Source organism: Poecilia mexicana, unplaced genomic scaffold (genome assembly GCF_051168715.1).
Source record: "Poecilia mexicana isolate PSO_F unplaced genomic scaffold, ASM5116871v1 scaffold_17, whole genome shotgun sequence".
Taxonomy (NCBI): domain Eukaryota; kingdom Metazoa; phylum Chordata; class Actinopteri; order Cyprinodontiformes; family Poeciliidae; genus Poecilia; species Poecilia mexicana.
In genome coordinates this window covers 1,021,590-1,047,884 of record NW_028263386.1, presented here as the reverse complement: position 1 = coordinate 1,047,884, position 26,295 = coordinate 1,021,590, and the positions used below count along the sequence as shown (strand labels likewise).

Below are 26,295 nucleotides of genomic sequence, written 5' to 3'. Positions count from 1 at the left end.
TTCATCACATGAGTTGATGATTGAAATAACTGTCTAATGGCTCAGTAATCAAAGATCCCACAGTTTCACTCCAAACGTTTTAAAGGAGATGAAGACATTTTAGATTTAGATTTTTTTCCTCTATTGAAAAACCGTTCCTGGATATTCTCAGGCAGGAGCTCGTTTAGTGATGTTTAAAACTTAACCAGGTCAGGAAATTATAATCATTTTTATTTTAAAAATAGTGAATTTGTATGACCTTTGTAGCTGTTATTGATTATCCTCATGGCCCTTTTTATAGTATTTTTAATGATTTTGTTTTCCTTTTTTAAGTTTTGCTGACATGATGAAACCAGTGAACAGTTTACTGTAACTCTATTCGACCCAATTCATCCAATTCTGAAATGATAATAACAACAATAATAACTATTGAACCCTTTTCACATGTTGACGGAAGGTTTTTGCAGATGCATCTTTTCTGCAAATGATCAGAATCCACTAAAGGTGAAAACTTTAGATATCATCAGATATTAGCATGGTTAGCATTATCTATTAGCATGATTAGCAGTAGATATTAGCCATGGTTCGCAGCTACTAGCATGGCAGGCAACATATATTTGTCAGTGTTAGCATTAGCTACTAGCATAGTTAGCATTAGCTACTAGCATAGTTAGCATTATTTGTTAGCATGGTTAGCATTGCTAAAACATCAGTCTGTGTCCCCAGAGCAGCGGTGTCCTGCATGTTTTAGATCTGCTCCCGGATCAGAACACCTGGACCCAGTGGTCGGGTCGGTAGGAAGCAGAACCAGCTGGAGGTCCGTCAGGTCCCCCCCCTGTTGGACACATGCAGGACGTCTGTCTCTGAGGACGGGAGTTGGACAGTATGTCCTGGAGAAGCTTCTGTCTTCTCTCAGTAGCCGGTTCTTCACTGAAGGGTGGTCCGGTTCTGATGGCTGGTTCTGCTGGACCCCGATGTGTTTCTGGTTCTGAAGCTCTGATCCGTCTGGGTTTGTTCTGTTTGATCGGACTCAGAATGAGACCCAGCTGAGACGGTTCCGATGGTTCTGTTTGCTGTCTTGGGTTCTGATCCATGTCTCGTCTGCTCAGTGTCTCCAGTCCCGTCTGCATCGTCACATCATTAAAAACCAACCTGGCTGGTACCGGTCCATCCTCTGGATTGGACCAGAACCGCCAGCATGCTGCTGTTCTTATGATGTGACCCGTTTCAGAACTTCATTGCTCAGTGGTCCGGTCCGGTCCGGTCAGAGTCTCTGTCAGCTGCTCTCTGTCCCTCCATCTGTCTCACTCTTCTTCTGTGGTTTCTGTTTCTGAACTTCCTGTTCCTCCCGATGGCGACCCGCTTTCTTCTTCTGAGGTTTCTGTGCACAGACCCAAACCAGGTCCTGGTTCTGATCCTGGTTCTGCTCACCAGCTGGTCCTCTGGCGCCCCCCAGTGGACCCCTGCACTAGCTGAAGCCTCCATGCTGGGTTCATCATGTCCTTGGGACAAATCAGACCTCCTGTTCTGGCCGTGTTCAGGACCCAGAACCTCAGAGGTTCCTGAAACATTCCCAGACTGTCTCCCCCAGGTCCAGAACCCGGTCCAGAACCAGGATGTTCTCCTTAGTGGACCCTGCTGCTCCAGAACCGAGGACTTGGGTCTGTGCATGAGGAAACTCAGCAGGCAGAGAAGTGGGAAGTGTCAGAATCTGTCAGGTTCTGGAGGAAGTCCAGAACCGGTCCAATCTCAGCTGTTGCCCCTCCCCCCCTGTTGTCCTCCAGGTAGCGTCTCTGGAGTTCCTCCTGGACGGCTCCTCATCGTTAGGACTCTTCCCCCCGGAGCTCCCCTCCCCCACGCCCTCCACCCTGTACCCCCACGGAGAGGACAGCCCCCTCCCCTCCTGCTCGTCCAACCCCTACCCCCCCATTCAGGTAACCCCCCATACAGGTAACCCCCCTATACAGGTAAACCCCCCTACAGGTAACCCCCCATATAAGCAACCCCTCCCTCCCCCCCATACAGGTAACCCCCCCCATACAGGTAACCCCCCCATACAGGTAACCCCCCCCCATACAGGTAACCCCTCCCCCTAAGGGTAACCCCTCCCTCCCCCCATACAGGTAACCCCCCCCATACAGGTAACCCCCCCATACAGGTAACCCCTCCCCCTAAGGCTAACCCCCCACCCCACACTTATACAGGTAATCCCCCCATACAGGTAACCCCTCCCCCTAAGGGTAACCCCTCCCTCCCCCCATACAGGTAACCCCTCCATACAGGTAACCCCTTTCTCCCCCCCATAGAGGTAACCCCTCCCATACAGGTAACCCCCCACTTATACAGGTAACCCCTCCATACAGGTAACCCCCCCCCACTTATACAGGTAACACCCCCCTCTCCCCATATGATGCCCTGTTAACCTGAAATCCAAGCAGAACAGGTTTAGAAACAGAACCGGGTCCAACTGGACCCGGTTCTGTTCCTGGAACGTTCCTTCAGTCGGATCCGGAATCGTTTTCCTTCACGTTTTCTCACTGGGTTGATTTAAAATCCGGTTTTCCTGAAAGCTCTTTCATTGGAGCATGGCTCTGACCCGGACCGGAACCAACGGTTCTGGATGGGGTGTTGACCTCAGACTGGACAGGAAATGATGTGAGCTGGAATGTCAGGAAGTAGTTTGGAAAAGTTTGGAATCATGTAGAAATAATTTAATCTGATTATCTCAGAACCTTTATTCTGAATCTTTAACTATCAAACTTTTTCTTATCATCCGCGCTGGGAATTGTTCTGCTAATGTGCTAATAGCAGAGCTAATCTTAGCGATTTTGCTAACTTTGAAAACATTTAGCTTCCCTTACATACATTTCTCCTGTTAAAGTGCAGATTTATTTGGCTGTTTCAGTTGAATGAAGTTTAAAATCTGTGTTGAACTTCCGGGCTAACTGCTTTAATTCTTCAAGTAGTTAGATGTTTATATTCATGCTCTTATTCTGAAGTGGAACACGCCTGTTTACAAAGCAGCTTGTTTCCTCTCTGTTTTTCCAAGAAACTTTGAAAAGGGAAAACATGCCTCTATGAAAGAGGTGTACAGAAGAAAACTTAAGATTTAATAAAACACTGTTCAATATTATAACATCAAAATACTGTTCAGTTATCAGATCATCATCAATCCAAGGAATGTGCAACCGAGTAAGAAGACTTTTTAAAAAACTTATTTATAATATTGATTGATAGATCAGATATCATAATTTTAAAAAATAGTCAAAAATTTGATTGAAAAAAATCACCCTTTTTTTTTGGCATTTTTTTTCTTCATCTTCTCTCCAGCATCCTGAGGTCCTCATAGCTCCCCCTGGTGGCCCTCCTGGACTGTGACCCCCCTACCACTTTGAAAAATAGCATTAGCCAACAACTATTACTTCCTAATCCAGCGGTTCCCAAACTATTTCTGCCCCCCTATGGATTACAAATAGCTGTCTGGCTGAGCGATGTGTGTGAGCGAAGGGGTGGTGGATTCTCAGAGACTCCCTGTTCTACTCAGCCCGGCTCCAGACCTACAGGGGGGGGGTCAACTTTTTGGGGGGGCAAAATGAATCATAGCTGAACACAGACACCACCAGTAGCCTACAGGCTACTTGTTAAGCTTAATGTGCTGTATTGATATTAGCTAGTCATCTTTTAGCTAACATTAGCTAGTCATCTTTTAGCTAACATTAGCTAGTCATCTTTTAGCTAACATTAGCTAGTCATCTTTTAGCTAACATTACCTGCATCCAGCAGCTTTACTCAACTCAGTCGGTTAGTTTGGAGGGAAAAACTGTGAAAAGTTCTTTGCGTTTTGCTGGTTTGCTGCCGTGATTCTAACTCAAACCTACGTAGCTCCACCCAGCAGCAGCAGGTCTCCTTCACAGGTGGAAACCCAGCGCGAGCGTCGTAGCGCTCATGTTGCGTTTAGAGGCGGCTCGGAAAAACAGGTTACAACATGTTAACAACAGATTAAACAGTTTTAACTGCTGATAAAAGTGACAGAGGACACAGATATGGGAAGTGTGGAAGCCTCTACTGTATCAAACTGACAGGAATAACAGAGAGTTGGCCATTCTAAGGTAAAAACCCAGCGCATACAGCGTTCATGTTTTTTTGTTGTTTTTTTTTTTTCATCCAGACGGCTTTCCGCGACCCCCCTGCAATGGCACGCCGCCCCCACTTGGGGGCGCGCCCCACAGTTTGGGAACCTCTGCTCTAATCTAAACTGTGATGATGGTATATTCTCCATACCTGGTTCTGACCCAGAGTGGTAAACCAGCTGCAGCGGACATCTTCATCGCGTTCAGTGACTCGGTGGTTCAGGCTACTGCTAACATGTTTTTTGTAACTTGACATTTTCTTTTATTTATTTATTGTATTTGTTGCTGCTTCTGGCCAAGACTTACTTAAAGTAGGTTTTGATATCAACGGCGTTTTTATTCTGGTAAAATAAAAGTTAAATAAAAATACTTCAGCCTGGCTAACTCAGCTTTTCTGCGCTGATACTGGCTCGTTTCTGTTGCTAACCCGTTTGATGCTACCGGGTTACACAGCTGATCCTCCAACCATCCCGCGGGTTTTCTGTCTTAACTTGTTGAGACCAGCAGCTCCCCTGTGAACAGCATGAAGCTGAAACAGCTGGTGTAAATTCAGAGCCGGTCCGGTTCCGTCGTGACGGGTCGCACATCTGATGACTCAGCGATTCTCCGGACCCAGATTTCCCCGTCGAGCCGTTTTCATTTTTTCATTCCTTGGGAAAACGAGCGAAGTGGGACAAAGGTCAGCTGATTGGGCCTCCCTCTGAGCTGAGGAGGAGGAGGAGGAGGAGGAAGAGGAGCGTGATGTTGTCAGACTGCAGAGGGATCAGAGGCGCCGCGCTCGCTGCACGTCCTCCGTCAGCCCTGCAGTCTGTTGTTGCGCCTCAGACAGACGGAGCTGCCGCTGCAGAGCCATGACCGCCGCCGGGGGGAGGACGCCTCTGCCGCTCCGCCGCGCCTCCTGAAGCCGCCGCTTTAGCGTCCGCTCGCCTCCTCAGCCTCCCTGTTTGTGTCGGCGAGGAGGAAGGAGGGGGGCGCCGGGTGGAGCGAAGGCCCCCTCCCATCGTCTGCTCTCCAGCCAGCAGCAGCAGCTGCCGCCCCGCAGCCCGCAGCAGCAGGAGGCGCCGCGCCGCGCCGCGCCGCCGCAGCATGCTGAACTCGGTGTGGTACGCCAAGAAGGTGGGCCGCCGCATCATGGGCACCCTGAGGAGGACGAAGAGGCTGCACCGCCGCCTGCTGGTAGGTTCCCCCCCCCTGCTGCGTCACGCTCCGGTCAGGAACTGGAACCCGCTCCGGTCCGGGTCTGAGTCCGGATCCGATCCGGTTCTGTCCGCTGCAGAACGTTCCGGATCGTTGGCTGCTCTCGGATCATGGGAGCGCCTTATCGGGTTCTGGTCGGTCCAGAGCTGATCCGGGTTCTGATGGGATCCGGCCTCTCGCACGTGTCTTTCTGCCGTTGCCTAGCAACCCGTGGTGTCCCGGATACTGCGGCGCCTCAAACACGTCAACATCAGAACACGCAGCCCGACAGAACCCGGCTGGGTCAGAACCGGGTCAGAGCAGAGAGGTTCTGCTGCTGCCTGGTCGATGCTCTCAGAACCATCAGCCGGTTCTGAAGTCTGATCCATCATCTGCGGGTCCAGTTCTGAGAAATCAGAACTTACGGTTTGGAGTTTGGGTCAGACGCTGTGTCAGAACCAGGTCGTGTTCTGTTCTCTGGTTCTGGTTCTTACTGGATCTGCAGGACCATGGTTTTGACTCAGGTTCTGATGCCCGGTTCACCTTCGGACAGTTCCGGAGCCGGTTCTTCTGGGTTAGAACCGGACCGTGTTTCTCAAGATGCATCAGAATCTGGAGCTTCCAGAACCGGCCGCTGTGGTACCACCCACAGCCGGACCTGTTGAGCTGGGTTCTGGTTCTGGGCTCAGTGAGGCGGGCCGACCAGCAGGCGGCGCTGCAGCCTCACCAGACAGGCGTTCAGGAACCGCAAAGGTTCAGTTTGACCCGGTTTATGTGGACTTTCAGAACCACGGTGGATGAAGCGTTCAGGAACCGGGTTCAGTTTGACCCAATGACCTGGTTCTGATGCCAGGACAGATTTCCTCCAGTCCAGAAAGTTCTGATGGTACCAGACAGCAGTTTGTTTTTTTTTTTTTTTTTTTTTTTTTTTTTGTCTTGGAAAGGTTCTGAACCTGGAACTCGACCCGTGTGGATCAGAACCAGAACCGGGCCCAGCTCTCAGCGGCTGCAGCTTCCTGTCTGCGTCATCCTGCTGTTGACCCTGGGGGGTCGCATCGATTATTCATGCTCCCCTCCCACACCCGCTGCTGATTAACCGGCTGCAGAGAGACGAGGTCGGCTCAGAGGGAGGGCAGGACGGGTTCTGGACGGCCCGGACCAGACGCTCCGGCCCGGTTCTGAAGGAACCTGCTGCGGAGGATGACGGCGCATCACCTGCGGCAGCCGCTGCCCTGCAGGCCGGAGCGGCGCCCGCTGGACCTGGCTCTCCAGGAGTCCCTCGCTCACCTGCACCCGCTGCAGCGCCAGCAGGCTATCGAGCTGCACAGGCAGAACCAGAACCGCCTGCTGCTCCAGAACCGCCTGCCGGTCCAAGCGTCGCTGTCCACCTTCACCTCCTGCACCGTCCCGGCTTCCTGCCGCGCCCGCAGCCGCTTCCTGAACCTGCGCGACAGCGTGAAGAAGAACCCGGCCAAGAGCACGGCCAAGATGGCCGACAGCCGCAGGGAGGTCCGCTGGACGCCCTTCGCCTTCAGCAAGGTACCGCAGCCGGGCCTCAGTCCCAGTAGGTCTGGACCGGACTGACCCGGTTCTGTTGGATTAGCGCTGCGGTCGGGTCGGACGGTTCAGAGCAGTGAGATGTTTTCCTCTCTACAGTCACCGGTTGCTTTCCCAACTTTAGTTATTCTCACATCAAACTGCTTCATTCAGTGGTTGTAGTGTTTTTATTTTTTTTTTTTTTTTTAGTGTTTTTACTCAAACTTTCCCCGTCGTCCCTGCAGCACAGAGATCCTCTCTGTTTCAGGAGGGCTCACTCTGCTGGCCGTGGCGCTGCGGTGGGAGCGCTGTCGCTCTGTGGCGTTCCAGAAGTAGGGCTGCGGATCAATGCCGTCGATGTTCCTGGCTAAATTTAGCGGCGGCTGGTTTTCCATCAGCTGCTGCGTCAGGTTTTACTGTTGCGTAACGATGGAGGCGGCGTGCGGCTCGCTGCGTCCTGACGTCTGGAAGATCAGCAGGAAGTTTAACGTCCTGGAGGGAAAATTAGGATTTAGTTTTTCAGTTTCCTAAATCGGTGTCTGTCCGTTTAGAGCTGGAAGGAAGGAGGACCTTCTCCTCCTCCTGTGGGTTTCCATGGCAACAACAGAAAAATATAAAACATAAAAAGTCCCACAACTCATGAATCTCTATTTTTGTCATTTTTTAAAGCAATATTGTTTCTTTTTCTTAGTATTTTATCCATTTATTTTAGCTTAAATTATTGTGTAATTTAACAAACAAAATGCAGAATTTCAGTGATGATTCAGTGATTTCTGGCTGTGCAGTCGGGTCTGTAGAGTTTTGGCCGCTGCAGCTTCCCGTACCTGTTACCTGGTTGGGAGGCGGAGCTTGATGCGTTTAATGAAATAATTGAATCAGATGAGCGGTGAGTTTATGGTTTCCCTTTATTTTTCATGAAGCTGAAAACAGAAACATGTTAAGGATGGAAATAAAACTAAACAAACATTCATTAAAGAAACTTTTACTGTTTACAAGGATTTTATGTCAGTATTTTAAAGTTGGGTTTAAGATGGTTTTAAAAAAAATCTTTTATAAAATGTGAAAACATGAGACTCTTTGTTTTGCACATAATCTGAGTTTATGAAGAAACGATTGTTTTAGGCTCTGGTGGCCTTTATTTGAGTTTGACAGGAAGGAGGGGAAGACATGCAGCAAATGTCACCAGGCCGGGAATCGAACCTGCGACCATCGGCATGAGGACCAAGGCTCAGTACGTGGGTTGTGCTTTGCCCCTGTGCCACCACAGCTTTTAAACTAATTTATGTTCTGAATCTTCGTGTTGAACCTGATTAACAGTAAATTTGGACCTTTGGCTTCTGATTCACATCATTTAATGTTTAGTTTAATAAGATTAAAACAGAAAAAGTGGAATTAGGTGAATGAAGCTTATTTCACAGTGGCCTGAGGACGATCCATATTTATATTAATGTTCAGCTCATATTCATGATGTCGTTCAGTTTCACTGGTTCTGACCCGACTGATCAGGTCCTAGAACCAAACCGGCTCAGATTCTGGTTCTGGTCCAGTTCTTACAGTTTCTGGTCTTCTTTTGACCTTTGACCTTGTGAGCGTCTAGATTTGGTTTTCTGTGGTAACTAAAGGACATCCACCCCCTGCTGTGGCAGTTCCTGCAGGACTGGGGTTTTACCCCCCTCCCACCCACACACACACACACACACACACACACACACACACACACACAGGAAGCCAGCAGCATGGCGGTGATCCTCAGAGCAGCAGACACATCTGAAATCCCTCCTCTGATTGGTCGATTTCTCTGACACTTCCAGCCGTTTTCAGTCCAGTTCTGCTCCATCCTCCTGCTGTTCATCTGTGTTTGTCTGACCTTTGACCCTCACCATGCTATTGTTCAGCAGGCCGAGGCTGCCCCGCCCTGCTCTCCTATAATCCCTGTGATCCCCATCGCTCCAATCCCAGCCGAGACCTCCGCCATCCCCGCAGCATCACAGGTTTCATTTTTTATTTCCTTCACTTTTCTTTCTCTCTCTGCTCCATCACTCTATCCATCCATCCATCCATCCATGCCTCCATCCATCCCTCCATCCACCCATCCATCCATCCATCATCTGTACAGTGATCCCTTGGTTTGTTTGGCTCCCCGTTTTGTTGAGTTCAGCTCCGTTTCTGCCGTCCAGCTGATGGACGGAGCAGATTAGAGTCGGCTGCCGCTGCAGCAACTCGTCTGGTTTCGGCCAATCAGGAGAGGTTTGAAGCAGGAGCCATCGGCTCGCCTCGCAGCGTCTGGTTAATTCCAGCCTTCGTGCTTCTGCAGCGCCGCGTCTGCCTGGCGTTGGGGGTGGAGCTCAGGGTTTCTGCTGGATGCTGATGTCTGTTCTCTCCTCAGGCCAATCCTCCGCCCATGGTGGTCAACACCGACAGCCTGGACACGCCGCCATACGTGAGTCTCCATCAGCTCCAACCAACCGGAACGCAGCCTTCGTTAATATTAGCCTGCTAATGCTAATGTTTGCTCACTGATGCTAATATCACCAACTGGTTTTCATATTTATTGCAGACTTCCAAATGCAGCAGTGAGCCAAATCACTTCAATGCTAAAAGTTTTTCTGATTGTTTGAAACTGAAATTGAGACGCAGATTTGAATAATTGACCCGTTTTGTCCTTTGGCTCAGTTTGTGTCCAACTAAAATTTATCACCAGTGAATTTAGTGAACTGAACTTGTGTTCTGTGTTGGTTTATCAAGATGCATGCCAGCACCAGTGTTAGCATGCTAACTCTGTTTATTACTTATTTTGAAAATAGAAAATTGTTTTTCTGATTTTCTTAACGTGTTTGACAGTTTACTCTGGCTTACAGTGTATGCTACTGCTACATTTAGCATGCTAATGCTTAGAGATGTGCCGATCAGGGAGGAGATCGATTATTTTTTCAGAGATTATCTGTCTCATGTTAGGACAGCGAAAGTTTTAATACGTATGTAAAATGTATTTTTTAGTTAGATGCTGCAGCTTTAAGCAGGTTCGGTGTGAGAGTCACTACCAGGTGGAGCAGACGCGAAGCTCCGTCTGTCAGATATTACTACCTGTAGCGTAGCAGCGGTTCAACAGGAGAGCAGAACCAGCGTCTGACATCGCAGCTCGAAGACTTAAATAATTTTCCAGGTTATTTGTTTAGCTTTCTGACCGTCATGCTAATCCGGGTGAGTGTTTGTAGCTGTGCGCTGCTTTACCTGCTCTCTGATCCTCCGTATGTCTTTTTTACTGCAGTGAGCCTCGATGTAGCCAAACTCCGTCAAGTATCTCATTGTTTTTATGTCGTATTAGCTTCGTTGTGTTGATGCATTTTGACCTGCTTCAATTTTCCGCTGCAACACGCAGCAAACTTCCCCTTTCACTCAGTGGTTATAGTTCCACATCGCTTAGGATTTGTTGCTGCGCGTTTGGGCAGTGAAGGAAAGAGGAGACCAGCTGCACAGGCAGGCTGGAAATGAGAAGCAGGTGATGATCGGTTTGTGTGATCGGCAACAACAGACTGTGATCTGCGATCATACACTTTTTCACGGAAATCAGCCGATTATGATCGGTGGCCATCGATCGGCACACCTCTACTAATGCTAATATCCACAGTCAGTGACTCAGTTGATCACACCTGCTGTGAACTACAGTTATAGATATTCAGACTTGTAGACTTTTAGTGTCAGATTTTGTAAAAAATAAAAATAAATCAGTGTTGCAGATTGAAATAATGTCAGGAATATTCGGACATTTTGAGCTCCATGTGAATCTGCTGCTGTTGCTCCGTTTCCTCCCCATCACCTTCCTGCTGTTTGTGTCTGCAGGTGAACGGGACAGAGGCTGAATATGAGTACGAGGAAATCACGCTGGAGAGGGTAAGGACCGGCGGCTTCAGGTTTAAACCTCTGCTTCATCAGGAACTCTGCAGGGCTTCAGTCTCACATCGGCCTGAAATTTAGGTTTAAAACTCGCTTAATCTCAGAAAAGTCCTAAAACGTTTAGTAAAAACTACAACATGGAAGCAGCAGGTTTCTGTATGTCCGTCCCAAACCAGATAGAGACGGTGTGACTCGTTTTGTTGTTTAACGAGGTTAGAAACTCAAATGATAAAATATTTTAATTATCATAAAAACATGGAAGCTGAGCATGTTTTGTGGCTTTGATGCAGGGAAACTCTGGGCTGGGCTTCAGCATCGCCGGAGGGACCGATAACCCCCACATCGGTGAAGACCCCAGCATCTTCATCACCAAAGTCATCCCTGGAGGAGCAGCTGCTCAGGATGGACGGCTCAGGTAGCAGCGCAGTTCATGAGGATCTTCTCTTTATGGTTTAACCTTGATGCTTAAAAAGATGCCTGTAACCATGGCAACGCTCAGATCTGTCCAACCAGATTAATATCTTCCTGATTAAAAGTTTAAGTAAACAGATAATCAGGGAACAGCATCGCTGCACTGCAGTGCCATGTTGGCGGCTAAGCTAACTGCAGCTACTGTAGAACAATGGCAACAATAGCTAGTGTTTATCTGAGGTTAAGATCCCAGCATTAACCAAAGAGCATTGTGGGTAAGACACCAGACACATGAAGGAAACGGAGAACATGACGACACGGAGCCTTATTCAGGGTGTCCGCACCCTGAATAAGGCTCATGAAGCAAATTCATGCTTCTAAACACACATTAAGTTCATTAAATATGTACATATGTTGGGTTTAATCTTGTATATTCTGTGTAGCACTGTTTTTTATTTTGTGGGACTTTTCTATCAGGTAAAGTCTGAGGCATCTTGAATCTTCAAAACGTTTTGTGACTCAAAGGGGTTGAGGCTATCGCTAACTAGCTGCTAGCATGACATCAGTCCAACTGTAGAGGTGGAAGGTTAGCTACTGCCTACAGAAACTATTTTAACAGCCAACAGCTGATAATAATAATAATAAGTCTTTAGTTTTATGTGAAATTGTTGTGTTAAGATCATTTTATTATTTCTAGATTAGACAGTTAAGATGCTACACTAACATGGAAAATATCATAGATAACGGTTAGCATGTCAGCATAAATAACACTCTGGTGTTACTGTTAGCATAAAATCTGACATGAGTAAAACTGTAAATTTCAGTAAAGATGAACTGTTAGCATGGAGCCGTTAGCTTAAAGCCTCCATCTTGTTTTTACTGAATCAGTTTGGATGTTTTATTTTCCTCTGCTGTCAGTTCATCACTGATGTGTATTTATTAAATATTGACTCAGTTAAACACGTGATCCAAATCAAACTGAGTTCTGATGAAGGTTTAACGTTTCTCCCAGGTTACACGTCTTTAATTAATAATGAAGAAATTCATTAAAATATTTGAAAGGGGGAATAAAGTGGGACAGGATTTTAGGAGACGACAATAAATGATGTTAATAAACTGTTTGGTTCTGCTTCAGCATCAGGGAAGGCCGGTCCTGATCCAGAGATGATGATGAGCTCAGGTTACCTTTGATACCTGCTGTGTTTGTGTTGCGCCTCAGGGTGAACGACGTCATCCTGCGGGTGAACGAGGTGGACGTCCGGGACGTGACCCACAGCCGGGCCGTGGAGGCGCTGAAGGAGGCGGGGTCTCTGGTGCGCCTCTACATCCGGCGGAGGAAACCGCTGTCGGAGAAGGTGATGGAGATCAAGCTGGTGAAAGGACCCAAAGGTCTGGGCTTCAGCATCGCGGGCGGCGTCGGGAACCAGCACATCCCCGGAGACAACAGCATCTACGTCACCAAGATCATCGAAGGCGGCGCCGCGCAGAAGGACGGCAGGCTGCAGATCGGAGACAAGCTGCTGGCTGTGAGTCCCTGAACCGCAGAGCCAACATGGCCGCCGGGGGCTCTGGTGTCCATCATGGCCGCCCTCTGACGTTCCTCTCTGTGCTTCCAGGTGAACAGCGTCTGTCTGGAGGAGGTGACCCATGAACACGCCGTCACTGCCTTGAAAAACACTCCTGATGTTGTCTACTTGAAAGTGGCAAAACCCAACAGTGTCTTCATGAACGACAGCTTCGCCCCGCCAGACCTCACCAACTGTGAGTCCAGCTGCTGCTGCAGCCGCCAGAACCTTCGTCCGGTTCTGGAAACCAGAACCGTCCTCTGGTTCTGGAAACCAGAACCGTCCTCTGGTTCTGGAAGCCAGAACCTTCCTCTGGTTCTGGAAACCAGAACCGTCCTCTGGTTCTGGAAGCCAGAACCTTCCTCTGGTTCTGGAAACCAGAACCGTCCTCTGGTTCTGGAAACCAGAACCTTCCTCTGGTTCTGGAAACCATCTCAGCTGATGGAGGGCTGAACAGCCAGCTGCCGTCATCCTGAGTCACACAAACAAGTTCCTTAAATGATTCATATCCAGCAGATCACCAAACTTTCCCTCTGGAATCAGCAGCAGTTTCACATGTCGCCATAAATGTTTCCACTAACAGAAAAAAGTTATTCGTCATTAGTTGTTTTTTTTTTTCCTCAGATTTGTTGCAGGTCTATTTCTTTAAAAAACAACAAAAAAAGTTGCTGAATTTGTGACTGAAAAGCTGCTACATGTAGAGACAAAGCTGCTGAGCTGGTATCGGTGCTTCTCTCATCCTGACCTCTGCCCTCCACTCATCCCGTCACATTTGGCCACGCCCATCAGTCTGTCTTGGCTCCGCCCCTTTTGATGAGTTTGTTTCTAAGATTTGGGGGCGGGGCTAAGCTTTGACAGTTATATGAAAGTTAACTGTCAAACTTAAACTCACTAAGTTCTTAAACTGAGTTTGTCTCGGTGAGTTTTTAATGAAAGGTGGAGAGATGCTGGATTTACTGAGATTTTCTCTGTTTGGATTTTTTCTTGTTAATTCCTGATGATCCTTTAAATGTTTAATCTGGAAAATCTTTGGGAAACCTTCCAGTGATTTCAGAGGAGTTTATTTGAGGCAAAGCGAGCTGATTGGCTCCCCCCTCCTCCCGATGGCTCCGGTCTCCATCAGGTGGTAACCGGAACCAACAGGTGGGGGAGGGGCCAGGTGGGTCCAGTATTCACCTGCTCCTCTCTCCGGTTCTGTTCCAGCCTACACGCAGCACATGGAGAACCATATCAGTCCCCCCAACTTCCTGGGCCAGACCCTCCCCCCGCCGGCGTCGTCGGGGCGATACTCGCCGACGCCAAAGGGCATTCTGGGAGAAGATGACGTCACACGGTGAGGACATCGTTTAGGTTTCCTGACGCTTGTTGCTTCCAGCAGCCAGTCTTTGTGTTTTCCGGATCAGAACCAGTGAGGTGTAGTTCTGTAACCAGATCTGACTGCTGCTGGTTTCCATATTAAAACATGCATGAATGATGAAGGTTCAGGTGTTTAAACTCCGGCTGGTGCTGGGACAAAACGCTTCAGGTTTCAGTTTCAACCGAACTTTTCACTTTTATCAGAACCTGAGCAGCAACAGAATGAGATAAATGGAAAATAATGAAACGATCAGCCACGTTACAGTTCTCCACCTTTGATAAATGGAACAAACTGCTGAGGTTCTGCAGGCTTCAGCTGTTTACTGTGAGCCCTGGTATCCATCGGGGTCAAAGTTCACAGGCCGTAACCAAAACCTGACTCTCCCTCCAATAACTGCAGACTTTAGCAGGTCATTATACATCAACACACAGTGGGAATCGTTTTAGCACAACCACAGAAGCTAATAGAAACAAATGGCTGGAGCTCCTGGATTGGCTGCTTTGCTAACCTGAGGTCAGGTGACCTGAGGATGACGAGCGGCTGTGTGACCGCAGGGAGCCGAGGAAGGTGGTTCTGCACCGCGGGGCGACGGGTCTGGGCTTCAACATCGTGGGCGGCGAGGACGGAGAGGGCATCTTCATCTCCTTCATCCTGGCCGGCGGTCCGGCCGACCTGAGCGGGGAGCTGAGGAAAGGAGACCGCCTGGTGTCGGTAGGAGCTCCGCCCACTAATCCGTCCCACGCTCTGATTGGTTCAGACCAACAGGTGATGTTCCCGCCTCCAGGTAAACGGCGTGGACCTCCGGAACGCCACGCACGAGCAGGCCGCCGCCGCCCTGAAGAACGCCGGCCAGACGGTGACCATCGTCGCCCACTACAGGCCAGAAGGTGAGGCTACCTGAGGGAGGATGGGCTCCAGGACTCACCTGGGCATCACTGACCCGCCGTGTTCTCTGCTCAGAGTACAGCCGGTTCGAGGCCAAGATCCACGACCTGCGGGAGCAGATGATGAACAGCAGCATCAGCTCGGGCTCCGGGTCGCTGCGGACCAGTCAGAAGAGGTCTCTCTACGTCAGGTGAGACGGTGAGGCGATTCACCTGGAGGTCAGCAGAGACCAACCTGGTTCATTCACTGTTTGTGTCTCGCCTCAGAGCTCTGTTTGAGTACGACAAGACGCGGGACTCGGGTCTGCCCAGCCAGGGCCTCAACTTCAAGTTCGGGGACATCCTGCATGTGGTGAACGCCTCGGACGACGAGTGGTGGCAGGCCCGGCACCTGACGCCTCAGGGGGAGCAGGAGGAGGTGGGAGTGATCCCCAGCAAGAGGAGGTCAGTCCCACCGGAGCTGCTGGGGTCAGAGGGCAAACTGTCCAGGTGATAGCTCAGAGACAGGACAGGTGAACATGTAGACTCCTCATGGAGACCCAGTGGGACCTGCTGATGGGACCAGAACGATCCTCCGCTTGGTTTGATCCTCCTGTTGATGACAGCAGCCGGACGCTTTCTGCTCAACTCTGTTTCTTCTTCTGTGGTTTCTGCAGAGTGGAGAAGAAGGAGCGAGCGAGATTAAAGACGGTGAAGTTCAACGCCAAGTCGAGAGACCGAGGGGTGAGTCCTTCTGAAAGAAACCAGAAGATGCTAATGTCTCTGGTTTTAAGGTAGAACTGATCAAATGTTTGAAACATGGAAGCATTTTATCTGCTGCATGACCTTTGACTCTCTGCCTCCAGCCATGTGGATTTAAAGTGTTTGAGCTGCTGCCACCTGATCTCTCCACCTACTAATGACTAATGTCTGCAACCTCTGGCTGTTAGCCACCGCTAGCCCGTTAACCGTTAACAGACAGTTAGCCACCGCTAGCCCGTTAACCGTTAACAGACAGTTAGCCACCGCTAGCCCGTTAACCGTTAACAGACAGTTAGCCACCGCTAGCCCGTTAACCGTTAACAGACAGTTAGCCACCGCTAGCCCGTTAACCGTTAACAGACAGTTAGCCACCGCTAGCCCGTTAACTGTTAACAGACAGTTAGCCACCACTAGCCCGTTAACTGTTAACAGACAGTTAGCCACCGCTAGCCCGTTAACCGTTAACAGACAGTTAGCCACCGCTAGCCCGTTAACCGTTAACAGACAGTTAGCCACCGCTAGCCCGTTAACCGTTAACAGACTGTTAGCCACCGCTAGCCCGTTAACCGTTAACATACAGTTAGCCACCGCTAGCCCGTTAACCGTTAACAGACTGTTAGCCACCGCTAGCCCGTTAACCGTTAACAGACTGTTAGCCACCGCTAGCCCGTTAACCGTTAACAGATTTTTGTTTAACAATTAGCAACATCAGGCCAGATAACTTTTTGTATTTTATAGTCCGTTAACTTCTGGAGCGTTAACAGTTAGCAACCTTTAATCGTCTCAGGCTTGTTAACTTTTGGCCCGGCCTCTGATCCGTACCAACGGACAGGAGGTTAGCAACTTCCTGTCCGTTAGCAGTTTCTTGTCCATTAACTGCCTCTGGCCCATTACCCGTCAGCAGCGTCTGGCCCATTAGCCGTTAGCAGCGTCTGGTCCATTAGCCGTTAGCAGCGTCTGGCCCATTAGCCATTAGCAGCGTCTGGTCCATTAGCCGTTAGCAGCGTCCGGCCCGTTAGCCGTTAGCAGCGTCCCGCCCATTAGCAGCCTGCCCACCTGAGACTCAGCAGCAGCTCTCCCTTTAGAACATGTGCTACTTTAACATGCGTCGCCCACAGAACCTGCATGACCTCTGACCCCCTCACAAAGAAACGCTTGACATTGATGTCTGACTGCCTGCTTCGTCCCTCCCTCCTCTTCCTCTCTCTGATCCCATCTGTCGCTCCAGCAGCTCGAACGTCTGTCAGCTTCAGATTCAAACTTCTGGAGAATAAAAAACTAAACTGTAACCAAAATAATAAATTATTGTCATTTAGTTACATGTAGAAATAGCAGCTTTGTATTAAATTATCCCAAATTAAGTAAGGATCATTAAATTACAGTGCTGCCCTCTGGCGGCCAAACCATGATTTAATTTCTAACTAAATATTTCCAAAGTTCTGTTTCCATGATCTCGTTTTTAATTCAAACATATTTAACTTGTTTTATTCTATGATTGATTATGTTGCTCAGCGTCATTTTAGCTGAGATGTGATTGGTTAGTGCGAATCCTCCTGGTCGATGTTTCAGATTAACCTCCACCTCAGTTTAATCTACAAGAATTAATTTAATGGATTAAATCCAGATTGGATGTGAATTAACGGGTCTGGACACTGATGGGGAGTAAATGCTGCCTCAGCAGCTGACTGACAGCAACAGGCGGAGGAGGGGAGCCGTTTGTCCAAACCAAGCTGTGGACCCAGAACCGGGCTGGGCCGGGCCAGGACGGGTCCACAGCTTCCTGCCTGCTGCCTTTAACTTCCTGCTCGTCTTCGGCATGCCCCCTCCCTCCTCTTCCTCACCGCTGTGCTGCCTTCACTGATTCTGAGGAAATCCCAGCTCTAACAGAACCACAGTTACCAGACCGGGCCGGGACCAGAACCTCTGGCTCCGGGACCCAGATGTGGGCCAGGGCCTGACCTGACCTTTGACCTCTGAGCTGTCTGTGCCGTTAGCTGCAGAGATGTCGTCATCCAGCCCTCTTCCTCTCCCGTTTTGTTTTCACGCCCTCCACCTTCCTCTTCCTCAGCAGTCCATCAATGACAAGCGTAAAAAGAACCTCTTTACCCGAAAGTTTCCTTTCTACAAGAGCAAAGAGCCGAGCGAGCAGGAGACCAGCGACGCCGACCGTAAGTCCCCGCCGGCCCGTTGCTCCGCGGCAGGAAGAGAGATCAGCTGGCGGCGGCACGCACAGCGGTCGTCATGGCAACAGCCCTGGGCTCCCAACAACCTCTCAGATTGGGCTAACGGCTAAAACCGATCCAGAACCCCAGACAGGAAGTCCCTCCTTCCTGTTCCTGCGGGGAGCCAACATGGCCGCCCTGCCGACCCGCTGCGCTCCCTCTGCTCTCTCGTCTGCCGCCGGATCTCAGTAACTCTGTGTTTCTCTGGTTGTTTCTGTTTCTGCCGACCGCAGGACAACAACGACGACCCGACCAACAAAAGCCACAGTGAGTAGAAACGCTGCAGGCGGCGGGCCGAGCGTCTCCACCAGGAGGACGGCCGTCCTGCTGTCCCACTGTCCCTCTATGGGGACGTCCTGCCGTCCCACTGAGGGACGACCGGCTACTGTCGGGTTTCAGCTAAAAAAACAAACTAGAAACTATGGATTCATCATTTCTTTATTAATCTGGATTAATTCTGTGAATTTAGGTTTTTTCCTGAATTATAGCTGAGACCCCAAAACAATTAAATAATTAACTATTAATAAATAAAAAGTAGAAAATGTTGATATTAATGTAATATTTTATAGTTTTTTGGTAAAATTTCAGGGGTTTTTTAGCTGCAGTTCAGAACTGATTCTGAAAAGTAAAATGTTTTCAAAGCGTTTTTATCCTGGTGGAGACGCAGGCTGAGACCTTCATCCTCCTCCTCAGACCTTCATTGGTTCGTTTGTTTCTCATCAGCGTTTCGTTTCGTTTCATTTCGTTGCTCTGCAGTCGGTCCAACATCCTGGACCTTCTCAAAGTTCAATAATTAAAAAATACTTTATTTATCCCAAAGGGACATTAAATGTTGGTGTAACTCAGATAGTTTAAGAATCCTCAGAGTCATTGTGGACGGTGATGCTGCGGGCTGGAAGGAGCTCCTGTAGCAGTCAGTCTCACAGTGACTCTGAAGAGTCCTCTGACTGAAGACTGGATGGCAGCCTCATGCTAACATGCTAACAGCTCAGTATCCAGCCAGCAGAGACGATGTTCCACAGTAACAGGCTGGATGACTCCACCAGCTGTTAGCAGCTCTGCTAATCCGCCTCCTTTGCTTTTGCTAGGATTCGGTGCTGGAGTTGGGGATAAGATCCTTCAGCCATGTTCCTCTGAATAAATGTAAAACTCTTAGCGATGCTCTGAACCTCCTCCTCCTCTCTGCTCCATGAAGCTTTTCACTCCTCTGGGCTTTGGGGTCAAAGTTCAGGTATTATTTGAGCTTTTGAGATTCTAATCAGCTGCTCCAGGTGTAAAAACAGCATCTTGTTGCCATGGTTACACACCATAACTACAGTAACGACTGTAGTTACGCATTACAGTAACCACTCAGAGCAGAAATCCTTCTAGCTGCACAGCATCCAGAACCAGAGGGAATAACAGTCTGGAACCAGAACCAACCAGAACCACAGAAATGTTCTGACGGTTCCCAGACGGAGCAGAAACTTCCTGGTTCCACCAGATTCTGACCCGGAAGTTACATCTGGGTTCTGATCAGTTCTGCTGCTTTCCAGCAGAGTGGAACCAGAACCAGAGTGTGTTGGACCGCTGAGTGATGGACCAATCAGAGAGCTGGATCAGAGTCCTGGTTCTGTCCAGCTGGACGTTACAGAACCGGACCATCCTGGTTCCTGCTGTGATCTGGACCTACAGTCTGACCCGGTTCTGCCCCGACTTCATGGACCGGGCCATCGGGTCTCTGAGCTGCTGGACGTGTTAAACTGAATCGATGGCCGATGTTTTGTGTTTTAGAAAAATTACCTGAATTTTAATCAAGGCTTTTATTGTGAAAGGTTCAGTTTGGAGGCTCCTGATTGGTCGGTTGTGTGTTTAAATGTGAGGCAGCAGACTCTGTACCCATCTGTGCGTCATTATATTTCTGTGGACTCATAAAACTCTGCTGTCGAGGCCGGCTCGGAGCAAAGCATTGTGGGAACGCTGGCTTCTGATTGGCTGTTTCCTGTGATTTCAGAACATGTGACGTCTAACGCCAGCGATAGTGAAAGTAGCTACCGTAAGTTTTCCCGCCGTTCTGCCGACGGTTCACTAACGATCTGAAGTCTGACGGCTAACCCATTAGCTTAACGAATGCTAACTTCTGATTGGTTTATAACGGCTAACCCATTAGCTTAACGAATGCTAACTGCTGATTGGTTTATAACGGCTAACCCATTAGCTTAACGAATGCTAACTCCTGATTGGTTCATAACGGCTAACCCATTAGCTTAACGAATGCTAACTGCTGATTGGTTCATAACGGCTAACCCATTAGCTTAACGAATGCTAACTGCTGATTGGTTTATAACGGCTAACCCATTTGCTTAACGAATGCTAACTGCTGATTGCTTTATAACGGCTAACCCATTAGCTTAACGAATGCTAACTGCTGATTGGTTTATAACGGCTAACCCATTAGCTTAACGAATGCTAACTCCTGATTGGTTCATAACGGCTAACCCATTAGCTTAACGAATGCTAACTGCTGATTGGTTCATAACGGCTAACCCATTAGCTTAACGAATGCTAACTGCTGATTGGTTTATAACGGCTAACCCATTAGCTTAACGAATGCTAACTCCTGATTGGTTCATAACGGCTAACCCATTAGCTTAACGAATGCTAACTGCTGATTGGTTCATAACGGCTAACCCATTAGCTTAACGAATGCTAACTGCTGATTGGTTTATAACGGCTAACCCATTAGCTTAACGAATGCTAACTGCTGATTGGGTTATAACAGCTAACCCATTAGCTTAACAAATGCTAACTCCTGATTGGTTCATAACGGCTAATCCAGTAATTAGTTTCACAAACTCTGACTGCTGATTGGACAGATAAAGCGTGACATCACAGCTCATCTCTGCTGTTTAATCAAAGTTTCTTCAGGCTGGTTCTGTTCTGGTTCTGTTCTGGTTCTGGGGTTTTGGACCAGATAGTTTCTGGACCTTTAAAATTTATAATTTCTGTTTTCTGTCTGTGGAGCTTTAAATATTTAATTCCTCCTCAAATTGAGATTATTGATCCATTCATTGATCATCATGTTTCTGACAAACATCTGGATTATTTATTGTTTCATTTGAACAGTTTTCATGTTTATCACTGGTGAATAAATTAAACTGGTTTATGAATCCAACCAGTCCCAGTCTGAACTGGTTCTGGTTCTGTTTGGTTCTACTGAGGTCAGAGCTTCAGGCAGCTCCAGAACCGACCCAGTGGTTCTGATGTGATGATTCTGGATCATATCTTGAGCTGAAGGCCACAGACAGAACCTGAATCTGAACCAGAACCTTTAACCTGATGGAGTCGGGTCCGGTTCCTGTTCTGGGTCCGGTTCCTGTTCTGGGTCCGGTTCCTCGTTTTAACCTGAGCTCTGCTGACTTTGTAAAGTTTTAAACATGTTTTTGTTTCTGGTCGTTGATTTAACCCAGTGGGTCCAAACTGGGTCCTGGTTCCCGGCATCCTGCATGTTTCAGTCTCTCCCTGGTTTAACGCACCTGGATCCAGTGATGGATCATTAGAGCCTCAGAGGATCACCGACCTGCAGGCTGCCGGGCCTCCAGGACCCACTTTGGGCCTCCAGGACCCACTTTGGGCCTCCAGGACCCACTTTGGGCCTCCAGGACCCACTTTGGACCCCCCTGATTTCAGCGTTTCTTCCTGAAATCGAGGCGCCGGTCCGTCTGTCCGTTTTCCTGTTTCTCCTGCTGACCTTCCGTCCCTCACCACCACTCCTCCTCCTCTGTGTAACGTCTCTGTTTCTCCTCAGGTGGGCAGGATGAGTACGTTCTGTCGTATGAACCCGTCGTTCAGCAGGAAGGTGAGTTCTCCAGAACCGACCCGATCCGGCAGGCTGCTGATTCAGATCGAAGCTTCAGCAGCTGAAAGAATCACAGATTTAACTCAGAACCGATCAGAACCTCAGCGGTTCTCCTGGGTTCCAGAACCTCCAGATTCTCTGGAATAATGAAATAATTCTGATCTGGATCCGAATAACTTAAGAATTCAGAAAATTATTTAAAAAAACAAACTTGAAACATTTTGGATTCATCAACTCAGTTTAGACATGAAATTATTATTATTACTGGATACTCAATATTAAAACAAGTAAAAATTTTACCAATATGTGTAATGTAGGACTTGATAAACTACATAACGGAGAAATGAAAATCTATTTCATTGATGTTTAAATAAATTCATGAAATTTAAATATAGGTTTATGATGATAGTATTTTTTAAATACAGGTTGGACGAATCTATATTTTAATATAAATAAATAATCCATTGGCTAAATGGGAAAGTACAAATATTTTCATCAAATTAAGAAACTGAGGATTAAAAATATCTTTGAAAATTTTCTATTTTAAGTTTCAGGATTAAATGTGTGTCGAGTTTAAGATGTTCTTAATTGAACTTGAGTCATAAATCAGATTAAAGCAAAAATAAAATATGTGTAGATTAGAGCTGTACAGACGGTGATGCTGCCACCTGCTGGACAAACTGGTGAAAACATCTGGTAGAAATAAAACAATTAGATGAAAATCTTTTAATGTTTTATCTTTTAATAAAAGCATAAATTGTTAAAAATCTAAATATTTTGATTAGAACCAGAACCATTCTGCTCAGAAACGGGTTTTCTTCTCTGGCAGTGAACTACACCCGACCCGTCATCATCCTCGGCCCGATGAAGGACCGGATCAACGACGACCTGATCTCTGAATTCCCAGATAAATTTGGCTCCTGCGTCCCGCGTACGTCCAGCCGGCGCCGCTCCTCTGACCCGACCGGACCGGTTCAGACCCTATCGGACCCGGGTAACGGCTGTCCCTGTGTGCAGATACGACCCGGCCCAAACGGGACTACGAGGTGGACGGGCGGGACTACCACTTCGTGGCGTCGCGGGAGCAGATGGAGAAGGACATCCAGGAGCACCGCTTCATCGAGGCGGGCCAGTACAACAACCACCTGTACGGAACCAGCGTGCAGTCCGTCCGCCAGGTGGCCGAGAAGGTACGGAACCGCCCCGCTTCGGGCCGCGGCTCGGCCCGGAGCGGAGCCTGAGTTCTGGTTCTGTTCAGGGGAAGCACTGCATCCTGGACGTGTCCGGCAACGCCATCAAGAGGCTGCAGCTGGCGCTGCTGCACCCCATCGCCATCTTCATCAAACCCAAATCTGTGGAGAACATCATGTGAGTGACCCGGTCTGATCCGATCCAATCCGGAGTTCTCTCCAGCCCTGACCCGGTTCTGCTCTTCATGCAGGGAGATGAACAAACGTCTGACGGACGAACAGGGAAGGAAAACCTTCGACCGCGCCGCCAAGCTGGAGCAGGAGTTCACCGAGCACTTCACAGGTCAGAACCGGGTCTGAATCGGGTCAGATCAGGTTGGAACCGGGTCAGAACCAGGTCTGTTTAACCTGTTTGTTGGTTCTGACCCGTCCTTTTGGTCCAGTTCTTGGTAACATTATAAATCCAGATGAAACCAGAACTTTTAGTTTCTGAAGACGGAGGAAACGATTCCCAGGTTTTAATTGGAGGATTCTGTTTAAAGGGACAGTGTCGTGTTTTCCAGGCACATGGAGCCACTTCATAACATAATCAAGTTACTCTGTTTCCGTCAGTTGCTATAAAAATTATCCATAAATCAAAAATGACTCAAAAGAAATTTGATTTTGTAATTTCACACTTTGAAATTGGGCCTCTGTTTCTGTAAGAAACTCCTGCTGATTCTGAAGCTCCGCCTCCAGGAAGTCGTCCCAACATGGCTCCTCTATTAACCCTTTAACATTTCAACCAGCGTTGCTCTGAGCAGCAGCTCCTGTAACGAGCTCAGCTGTTTGCTAATTGCTGCTGGCTAGTCTGAAGGAGCTGAGCCTCGAAGGAGGGGCTAGGTCCACCCAGGCGTTTTCACAGCTGAATGGTTGCCATGGAGATTGAAGGATTTCTCCAACATGCATGGAAGTTGATTTTACATGATACTGGCCCTTTAAGGTTCTGATTGGTTCTGCTGTGTTGAACCCACCTCCTCTGTCCTCCTGCAGCCGTCGTCCAGGGCGACACGCTGGAGGAGATCTACGATCAGGTGAAGCAGATCATCGAGGATCAGTCGGGTCCGTTCATCTGGGTTCTGTCCAAGGAGAAGCTATGAGGCGCCGCCGCTCCTCTTCATCACTTACGTTATTCTGGAAGAAGAGTCCAGCTGCAGAGGCAGCCTCACCCTCCATCATCCATCCAACCATCCATCCATCCTTCCCTCAGTGATCAGCAGACGGCTTCATGTTGTTCCACCTGATTTGGAAGCTCACAGGAAGTGACATCACACTCAGCACGGTACAGCTCCTTAATGTTTAAGGACGGAGAACTTCGGAGGAGAAGAGTTCGGAAACGTACGAAGCAGATTTTCTTCCTTTTTCTTGTTTTTTTTTGTGGGTTTTTTCCAGCCGGCTCCGTTTGTCGGGTCGGAGGAATCAGAGACACAAAAAGCAAAACTTTGCACGTTTGAGCTTTAACAGCATGTCGGTTTAAACCCGTTGATTTCCCATCAGCCCCTTCACCTCAGCGTCTGACATCACAGCTTCTGTCACAGCTTTTCTTTTTTGTTATTGATTCATGTTTAGTTTTTAACATTTTCGCTCCTCTGCTGCAGGACGTCTGTCAGGAAGCTGCAGGGTCACCGCTCTGCCACCAGAGGGCGCCAAACAAACCCATCCTGAAAAACAAGCTGATTTTAAAATAAACAGAAATGATTAGCGATTTATTAGGCTGAGTCAAATTCACATTGATTTAAACTAACGGCTTCATTTGGGAAATTTAAGACTAAATACACAGAAAAACGTTCTAAATGAACTTTGGTGCCAAAAATCAAACACATTTTATCATAAAAAGTAAAATTGTAGGAAAGCCTGTTTATTTTAATAATAGAACATTTTATAATACTATAAAATTCAGCTTTAGAAAGTGAGAAATTAAAAGAAAATGTTAAATATTTTCCCATTTTAGTAAAAAAAAATTAGAAACAAAATTTTAATGATTTTGTTTTTAGAATAAAGAATTATCCTATTTTTTAATGACAAAATATTAAAAATTATTATATTTTTCTTTTAGTTTTGTTAAAATTGTGCCAAAACCTGTTTTGGAAATGTTTCATGTAACCAAAAAATAAATAAATAAAAACATAAATATGCACAATTTATGTCAAAAGATTTCAGTGATTGAATTAAAACTAATAATAAAACTTTTAATATAAAACAGGAATGAAATTAATTGGATGAAATTTAAAAATTCACATATAAAAATATTTTGTTTTCATTCTACTGAGAAATTCTCCATGATTCTGAATTTAAATGTTTAAAACCTTAAACAATGTTTTTATTTTCATGTTTATTTTCAGTTAGAAATAAAATTATATAATTAAAACCAAAAACTCAGGAATGAAGAAAACATTTTTTTGCCTTAGGATAAAAAAATCATAAATATAAAAAACATTATTTTTACAAGCTTAGTTGCACATCATGAGTTTTTAAAAAATGTTTCAAGAAATTATCAGAATTGAATCATACCTGCTACAGATAACTTAAAAATATAAATATTTACAAAGTTTACAGTAAAATCAGTATATTTACTTTTAAAACCAGTTTACCTCATTCTGACATAAAATCCTCCAAACTGCATTAAGTTAAATCTTAGTTTTTTCTCTTCCTCTGGTTTTCTCCTCGTTACCATGGCGACACCAGAGCCAGTCGTGCTCAGTGGCGCCCTCTGTGGCCGAAGCGTGACCCCGGCAGTTGCTATGGCGACGTCCGTCAGCAGCGTCAGTGTCTTACCACGTGTTGTTGTGGCTGCGCCTGGAGCTGCAGCGCCCCCTGCAGGCGCTCGCAGGTGAATCAGAGATTTTGACAGATATTTAACCTTCGGTAAACTGCCTATTTTGTTATAATGAAAGTCTATATTGAACTTCGGCACTACTACGGGATTCTTTGCTTTGGTAATCATATGAATAGAGACGTATAAAGAGATTTGAATATGAATATATATATTTTTCTTTTTCTTTGATCACCACCTCCTTTGTCTTTTAATTTTCTTTTTTAAGCATAATAAAAAGTTAACAAGAAAACCAGAAGTGGACCTGGACTCGTCTTTCATGTCGGTTCTGTCTGGAAACAATCTGCAGTGGTTCTACAGGTCAGAGGTCACAGATAATTACAAAATATATATTTTATACACTTGTATGGAGAAATCTAGAAAGAACCAGAGACTCTCCAGCTGCACAGGAGAACAAAATAATCTGGTTAAACCTGTCAGTGATTAAAGCTTCATTCAGTTTAAACCATCATTAATTTATCTTATCTCAGCTGTTTAAACAAAACTTAATAAATTATTAA

General features: G+C 47.2%; 1 protein-coding gene across 11 annotated transcripts in view; it reads left to right on the top strand.

Moving 5' to 3' along the window:
* Positions 1–26,027, top strand: part of LOC106921416 (disks large homolog 1) — a 61,134-nt gene extending 35,107 nt beyond the window's left edge. For 2 of the 11 annotated variants that reach the window (XM_014993106.2, XM_014993121.2), the window contains 20 exons: positions 8,717–8,812; positions 9,208–9,261; positions 10,662–10,712; positions 11,006–11,130; positions 12,346–12,652; positions 12,743–12,887; positions 13,895–14,024; positions 14,603–14,759; positions 14,833–14,935; positions 15,009–15,123; positions 15,200–15,376; positions 15,589–15,655; positions 17,745–17,841; positions 19,889–19,930; positions 21,683–21,733; positions 22,563–22,664; positions 22,751–22,923; positions 22,992–23,101; positions 23,175–23,266; positions 23,956–26,027. In XM_014993106.2, the coding sequence (XP_014848592.2) occupies positions 8,717–8,812; positions 9,208–9,261; positions 10,662–10,712; positions 11,006–11,130; positions 12,346–12,652; positions 12,743–12,887; positions 13,895–14,024; positions 14,603–14,759; positions 14,833–14,935; positions 15,009–15,123; positions 15,200–15,376; positions 15,589–15,655; positions 17,745–17,841; positions 19,889–19,930; positions 21,683–21,733; positions 22,563–22,664; positions 22,751–22,923; positions 22,992–23,101; positions 23,175–23,266; positions 23,956–24,062 (2,301 nt within the window). In that variant the 3' untranslated portion in view covers positions 24,063–26,027. Of the gene's footprint in view, positions 1–1,763; positions 1,914–8,716; positions 8,813–9,207; positions 9,262–10,661; positions 10,713–11,005; positions 11,131–12,345; positions 12,653–12,742; positions 12,888–13,894; positions 14,025–14,602; positions 14,760–14,832; positions 14,936–15,008; positions 15,124–15,199; positions 15,377–15,588; positions 15,656–17,741; positions 17,842–18,128; positions 18,163–19,888; positions 19,931–21,682; positions 21,734–22,562; positions 22,665–22,750; positions 22,924–22,991; positions 23,102–23,174; positions 23,267–23,955 lie in introns of all 11 variants that reach the window. The other 9 variants (XM_014993105.2, XM_014993109.2, XM_014993110.2 and 6 more) reach the window with 7 other exon arrangements.
* Positions 26,028–26,295: the final 268 nt, after the last annotated feature.